Here is an 8262-nt window from a genome sequence, read left to right as displayed (position 1 = left end):
TCCATCAGCATAGCACTGTATTCTTTATGCCTACAAAACAAACCACATACCTGCTCAGGGATAGCATTTCTGACTTCATATGACTGCAAACAATCAAGCAATGAGTATTTTAGAAGCTTGATGTAAATCTCTTCCTCTAAGGCAAGGTACGCACGTCCAATAGTCGTCCTTTCCAACGACAAACAACCGCACGATGCATGAGCGAGTGCTGTACATAAAGCACCGTTCTGCTCTATGGAGAGGGGGAGAACGAAGGACCGACACCCTACTGCGGTCTCTCCCCTTCACTTGCATTACAATCACTCGTTGATCCACCTGGACGGGCGTTCGGACGACGAGCAATGTACACATGTAGAATCAGCCCTGAGAGGATTATCGAACGAGAACCATTACACGTGTGTACGTAGCCTAATACTTTGGACAGATAAGTTACCTGACTTTCCTGATCTACAAACTTGTTCTAAAAAATCGAGTACATAAGAAAACTAGAGGATCATAGTGTGGTGACTGAAAGCAAAAGCTGAATTCCTCTCCTGACATGTTTACTGGGGAGGGGGTTGACTTTTTGAACTTCAAATAATTCCTCTCCTAGAACTAATCCCATCCACACGGAATCCACCTATCCTTCTGATGGGAGCACCTCTGGAGCCAACTGCATCTCATTAGACAAAAGGGAAACTGAAGTTACTTAAGTACCACAATATCTCAGATTAAAAAAAAAAAAAAAATCTCATACAATTCTTGTCTTCATATTTCTGCCAGCTAAAATCTCCATAGCAGGAACTTTATTTTTTATTATCATGTAGTTTGCCAATTCAATTTGCATTGCTTTAACAGAGTATAGTCATGTCACTATATGTTTACCAGAGAATCTAATGTCCTTTACAACAATATTTGGAGAAAGCCAAGTAACCTACCAGTATGTTTTAAGTAATATGGGAGGAAGAAGTAAATGTACAAACTCATATGCAGAATAAATGCAAATGCAGATAGTATCCTAGCTGAGATTCAACCTAGTGCTGCAAGCCAATGCTTGGAAAATGTCTAAAGCATCGTTTCTCATCTAGGGTTCCTCCAGAGGTTTCTAGTGGATCCTTGAGCAATGTGCAAATTATACCTCTCAGGTCAGTTCAACTGATACTAATCACTTTGGCTATCTTTAAGGCGTGACATATCTGTGACTTTCTGCCCAATGCACAAAGAATTCTTCCTGAAATGTATTTCATGTTCCATGTTAAAAAAAAAAATTGAGAAAGGCTGTTATAAAGAAGTAGTATTCTTCTTAGTAGAGCATTCTTATCCTTAGTAGAGCAAAGAGTCCTGGATAATTGGAACACAAATTCATTAGAGATCCCTAGGGCTCAATGGAATAAATACAAAAGGCAATCAGCGATACAGCACTGGCTATAGATTTTGCCTTTCTTTACGCATTTACTTTTCAGTCCTGTTTCATATCCCTGCCTATGTGCTCCTGATCATTTTTGGAATATTGAATATTCATATATGACTCTTCAACCACTGTGATACCTTGTACTGTGTACTCCAATAGTATTCCCCTTCAGTTAGATTCACTTCCCTGATTTCCTTTTTAACTCTCCAAAAACTCCATGAATACCTGCTTACCGAAAGACAAGCCCTCTTATCCCAAATCTATTATAGAACTAAGAGCCTTCAGCAGTGTGGACCCTTTTTTTTAGTACTGCGGTGTTATTGACAATCTGGAGTGACCCCGATCCTTTGATTACTAAAGGCATTCATTCATAGTGATCGCATGGCCCTACTTAAAAAACAAAATTGCCAGCTCAGCTGTTGTGTGTGGGTGTATAGCGGGCATTGCACAGGGAGAAAAATATTGTCAGCAACAGGCTGCAGCTGTTAAAGTGATTTACAGACTAAAAAATATATGTTATACATGAATTTTTATACATGTAACCTGATATAAAGCTGTACTATAACAAAATTACTAGCTAACTTTATATCAGAACGCATGTTTAATGTAGGTAAATATAGGTTGTTAGAATATAGGGCATGTTTCATTTATTAGTCTTAGTCTGAGTGTTCTGTTTCTACAAGCTATATCCTGTTAAAATCTGAATGTACCTGGGGCCTGGTTTCAAAAAAGGAGACTATGTACATTTTCACTGAATCAGAATGAATATCCGAAATGAGAAGAGACTAAAATGTGATTAATAAGTTATACCTAAAACATCCCCCCTAATTGTCCTTCTTGTCCTAGAACTTCCCTGGGATTTGAACTAAATCCAACTTGAAAAGCAGCTACAGTAAAGTTGAAAAATCTATCTTCACTTCCTGTTTTTGGTTATGTAATGAAATTTGGGATCAACTTTCTTAGTGTGCCCTGCAGTGCTGCACTGGTCTAAAGTCTGAAAGGAAAGTAGAAGAGTGGACTGAGATAGGATCTGAAAAGGGATGCAGACTAGAAGAGGTAAGAGGGGCTAAGGTGATGTTTGAAAGGGTTGGCAGGGGGAGGGAGCAATTGAGGCTTTAAAGGGGAGTTCTGATTGGGGTCTGAATGCAAAGGACAGTTTGATTGAGACCTGAGTGCAAAGGGAAGGGGGTCCCCCAGTGTAAAAGGTTTTTTGGGGGGTGTAATTTGCTTTCCGGTCTAGGTACAAAAGGGAAAAGATCTAGAGATCTAGCTTATATTCTGAGTCTGAACATGAAGGAGTAGCTGATTTTGGGTCTCAGTGTAAAGAGGGATTTTCAACAAATTTGGAAGCAGGGTCTCTTTAAGACATTCATAGTATTCTCTCTACAACATGTTATGCATATGCAGTATGTATGTATGACACATTTCTGCGAAAGGCTGCTGGAGGAACCTGACCAGTATGTTGTATTGTTCCCCAATACTGCCTAAAAACTGCCTAATTGCCATACAGAACTGGATGCTTGTCTGCCCTTTTCTGTGTACATTACATGCAAGAGCTTTTTTGTTCAACCACAATGATTCCTCTGGGCCATTTAAGGTCAGAGGCAGAAAATGAGAAATACTTTTATATGATGCTTTCCCCATTACAGTTGTACACTGGCAGTAAGAAGCATAATGTCTTTTTTTGTGTGACCTATAATGACAGCCAGGGCCATCTCTATATATTGTAACATCAAAGGAAATTAGGCAGAAATATCAGAAAAATGCTTTATTGCTGGATGTTACACAGGAAATGAAATGTGCTTTGCCGATTTCCACATTCAGAGTGCTCTGGGCTTGTTTATGTCTGATCATTTTTGGAAGTGAATATCAAGCCAATTTTAACTCATGAAGGGTTATAAAATATCTATGGTAAGAAGGTAGCTGTATGCATATAATGGCATGGTTAATACACAACTTTGAAAAAGGCTTTTGTAACAATAGATGGGGTTGTCTTGGAGAAATCTTATATAGACAGGACATTTATAAGTCTCCATCTATCACAGTAACACTGCCAAATAAATGAAGGTGTAATACAACAACGTAAATGTTTAATATTACCATTTTTGGTTTAAAAAGTCACCCCATTTCAATGCAAAATATCTCTGAGACACCCTTAGGATTCCAGATTCAAGAAGCAAATCACAACAGTTCTGCATGGGTCAGATTTGTTACCCACATTGCCAAAAAATCTCACTTTGGCCTAGACAGAAAATATCTAATTTATAGATAGTATATTTAATACTCTGGACCATAGTGTATGTAAGCCTGATTCCAGGAATAGTTCATAGGCATCAAATAATAAAAAAAAGCACAAACAATGAAAGACAAAGAAAGCACAATCCAAATTCAACATTTTTATTTTTCTAGAGCAAGAGCACTGCAGCCTCAGTCATTCAAATACAGCAAGTTAGACTTCATAGCCACACCATGCCGGAACAAGATCTTTTAAGAAATGCCTTACTGCTATCATAATTACAGCAAATCTTCTACTCCTGCCCTTTCTCCCATTGGAATAAAATTTTCACATTATATGATAACTGGAGTATTTATTTCCACGTAGAAGCATACATATCCATGGTGAATGTTCATTGTGTTAAAACTACAGAGCAGTTAAATACTGAGACTGACTTGTTCAGGATCCACAACCACAGCCTGACAGCTATGACAGTGGAACTCTATACTCCCTAGTCACATCAGTATGTTGCGGTAACGCATGCACATTTAAGATAGTGGATGCATGCATTAAATTTGTGATATGTTAAGCAACCCATTGTTTATTAATAGGATGCCAACATATCATAACACACTTATAACCTGCTATGTACCACTTTTTTTTTTTTAAACACACAGCACCAACAAATGCACTGCTTTGGTTCATTGTGCTGGCTGGAACCAGGTACTGTATATGGATATTTCTAACAAGAATAAAGGAAGAACTTCAGAACCTTAAGGTACCAATTTTCAGCCACAAATACAATATGTAACACTGTGTCCTTCATTACACTATCAGCTTTCTCATATGTGTCCCTGCTACCTGCATTATTCTGGTCAATAAGCCCTGAAGTATGCTGGGAAGTTGAATTTATGTTATGTGCAGCACAACAGCAGAGACAGTAAAATTATTAAAGGAAGTCACACAGCTACACAATTATATTTTGGGAGCTTTTTAAGATATTAGATAGATTTTATCTGCTTTCTGTCGTTATATTACCCTGTTAAGATCACTTGAATGTCTTAATCTTTCTACAGATCATTTTGGTCGTCTCAAACATGTGCACAGCAGAAATTGTTTAAGATACTGTCAGAACTACAAAAACAAAGACAAGCAAAACACAACAGATCATTCACAAAGGGTAATAAAACCATACATTTATGCGTACACTGTGATAAAAAAAAAATGATCACAAATTAAAATGAAAAGAGACAAAATTTAATTCTAAAGTGAATTTGCAATTTTTATGTTAACTCCGAATTTTGCTGTGCTCATGAGATCTATTGAAAAACATTTACAAATACACACCAGTGGCTTTCATATATTTTTTCCCCAATAGTTATTCAGACAAAATGTTATTCATGATAAAAAAAAAATGCTTAATGTGCTTTTTGTAGTTTCTAGCGTCTCTTCTATCATATATACAGTATTATAGACAGCATCAACCATGCCATCTGCAGGTAATATTTGGTACTGCATTAAAAAATGGACTAAACTAAGAAACCAAAAGTGTCCAATGCAGAAAGTTGTATACATCATTTCAGTGCAACTTTTACATTTATATTACATTATTTTTAAATCATATTCTAATTATATGACATTTTCAATTTCTAGAAATACAAATTTGTTATGCAAGAACTGACTCGTGTTAGATAATCCAAGGAAAAAAAAAAAGAATAAAAAGTCTATTTCTGTCCGAAGGGATTCGTGTTCCTGCAATAATTAGTCTTTTGCTTTGATTCTGACACCTGTACACCACCAAATACCACTGGTCATAATCATTATGCAAAAGTCTGTAAATTTCTAATAGGCTTGTTAGACTTACAGTATGTAGAGAAACACAGTGTTGAAAATGGGAGTCATGTTTACACATCAAGTTTATGTGAATACTTACAGCGGCACAACATCAAAACATTCTGGGTCACCATCATAATGTATGGTCAGAAATGTTTAATGACTCAATGTAATGAAACCGCACATAGCTTAGGTGCCCTGGTGAAGGGACACAAATACTTTACCCACCCAGGTATACAAGTCCCGTATATTTTACACAGAATCTCTGATTAGTGGTTTGAGTGTTCTATAGCTGGTGATGCCTAATCATGATGTGTCTGCTGCTAGGCCTGTTCTGTCCCTTTACCAACATCAAAAGAATGCAGCCAGACAAACAATAGCACTTGTGTGGATGAATTCAAGTGTCTTTTGTTACATTAAAATATGCATATAGGTAAAAAGCAGATTTAAAGGCCTTTTATTTTGAGTCCTTACCAACCGGTCCCAACCTGCCATGTACATCTTGTTTTTTTTTAGCGGAAAGATCATAAAGCTGAAGTCATGATAAATGAAAATTAAACATTTCATTAGTGACAGTGTCATCAAGGCTCAGGGTGTAAGGAGTGTATTGATCTTCTAGCATTCTCTTCCAAACTTTAACTATCAAACAAAAGACAAAAAAATAGAACACAGTTACAGATCACATATTGTTGTCACAACACACTTATTTCAGATATCAGATCTCTACTATCATGTCATACTGTATTTCACATTTCCAGTACCTTACTACCTTGACATAAGTACATTAAAGTGTGCTTTGTCTATATGCCATTAAAGTAATACAGAATGCATTTTTTATTTGGGTAATAGTGAGGGGGTAACAACTTATCAGATTTGTGTTGCTGTAAATGTCTCCATTATTATTCACCCTAATTGTCCTGATTACAAATGTCAGAGTGTAAATCTAAAATGTTGACCTGCCACACTTGTAAGAACAGATATCCATCACACTGAAACAATATCCTCTCACATCCTGACTTCCTGTTCAGGTTACAGGACAAGTAAAGAAAAATTCCCCTAATGAGACGCAGATGGCAGAAAAAAAAAAAAAAAAAAAAAAAAAAACAATGCATTTACATGGTATTTTAATGATGTGCTTTGAACTACATACAAAACAAATCCATATTTGGAAATTGGTCATACCCTATAACGTCTGCAAAAAAAAGTTTTCATAACATAAGTTCTGCAACATTTTAGGTAACAATAAACTCTGTACTCATTCTGAAGGTAACATAGTGGCAGAGCGTAAGTTCTGAATTAGGAACCACTTAACACTTTTCGGTAACCACCCAGCTGTTTTGGGTGGTTACTGAAGAACTGGCTCATAATACAGGGGCTTACCTTTCTTAAAAAAAAATGCCTGGGTTGAACACTGCACTAGATCCATTTCTCTCAAGCGTAGTATTGGGAATTAAGCCTCAATGTAATAGGTATGGAATAAACATCAGAGATGGCCCAAATCTGACCACCTCCCACCTATTATCACAAGCTGCCAGTCATGGTTTAGGCCTTTTTTAAGCTTTTTAATATGGGGAACCCATTCTTAAATTACTAATAACCTCCCTGGCAGTATTATTATTAATTATTTGTAAATGTGAAAGCAGTACATTTAAAAATACTTAGTATTTAAAATTTCCTGCCTGGTCCCATCTCCCAGCCGCACGTCCTGCCCCTTAGCCTGGCCTCGCGTTGCCAATGTTCACACGCCGGAGACGCAGATGCCAGCCAGGCATCGCCAGGTTACACATCGCTGGAGGATGCCACGGGCACCGCATACCAGGCAAGCATTTTAAACTCCCTAGCGAATAACCACTTTTGGTATGGATAATTCACCCCGAGCCACACTTGGCATTACCGGTAAGGATGTTTACTAATATTTACACAGCTCACTAGTGCATGAGTGTGGTTGGGGAGGGGTAAGAATGTCAACCCTACACATAGTCAAAAAAATCCTTGGTGCCAGTTTAGGTGACCTGAGAGGTTTGAATTTCTAATGGCCATTTTTGAAGGAACCTTCATTGAGAAACACTGGTCTAGGGGCATTAGAGGCAGTAGCTGATAGACTACCCTGCCTCTGCCATTTAGGTGGTATTTACATATAATGCTGTTCACATGACAGCAAGAATTATACCTTTCCTGACTTACTAGACCTTTTTTAATAAAGCTCTCCAAGGCTGGAGAAGATACACTTTCATCCAGTAAACATGGAATAGATTTCTTAAGTCATTTGCTAATTGTTAGCAAAGGTTTTTAGTCCTGGACCAGATGCATCCCAGGTTTGCTGGATCACCCAGCTTCACTGATGAAAGTGTATCTTTTTCAGTCTCGGAGAGCTTTAATAAATCAGGCTCAATACGACAGGATGAAATACACTGGGACCTCCTAGTGACCATAAGTCCACTTTAGAATTTCAACACTAAATATATATATATATATATATTATGCAGATACCTTTGCGTGTAATACATTACACCTGGTAATACTCACTGTAATTTGGTTCTTCTTTCTCATCTGTTGTGGACTCTGCATTCACTTCCATGGGTTTGTGCTGACTGTTTTCGAAAACACTTTCCACCTTATCTTCTTCTTCTGTATTTTCCTTCTGTTGCTCTTGTAGTGAGCAAATCATATCCTTATAGGCTTGTCTAGCTTGCATTGTAAGTTCATATAATTTATGGAAGTAATCCTATGAGAAGGGAAACATACCCAGAAATATAAAAGTCTAATAATAAATATTAATAGTATATGTATTTTGAAAGTCTGGATTTAAATTTATATATATATA

General features: G+C 37.1%; 1 protein-coding gene across 1 annotated transcript in view; it reads right to left on the bottom strand.

The window, feature by feature from the left end:
* Nucleotides 1–3771: 3771 nt before the first annotated feature.
* The window catches only part of SECISBP2 (SECIS binding protein 2), a 19244-nt gene continuing 14753 nt past the window's right edge, over nt 3772–8262 (bottom strand). Inside the window, exons 11-12 of the mRNA XM_072415039.1 lie at nt 7965–8163; nt 3772–6077 (exon numbers count right to left, since the gene is read on the bottom strand). Coding sequence (XP_072271140.1) covers nt 5977–6077; nt 7965–8163 — 300 coding nt within the window. The 3' untranslated portion in view covers nt 3772–5976. The remainder of the gene's footprint in view (nt 6078–7964; nt 8164–8262) is intronic.

This window comes from Pyxicephalus adspersus, chromosome 6 (assembly GCF_032062135.1).
Source record: "Pyxicephalus adspersus chromosome 6, UCB_Pads_2.0, whole genome shotgun sequence".
Lineage (NCBI taxonomy): Eukaryota > Metazoa > Chordata > Amphibia > Anura > Pyxicephalidae > Pyxicephalus > Pyxicephalus adspersus.
The sequence above is the reverse complement of the archived record's forward strand: the minus strand, read 5'-3'. Positions and strand labels throughout refer to the sequence as shown.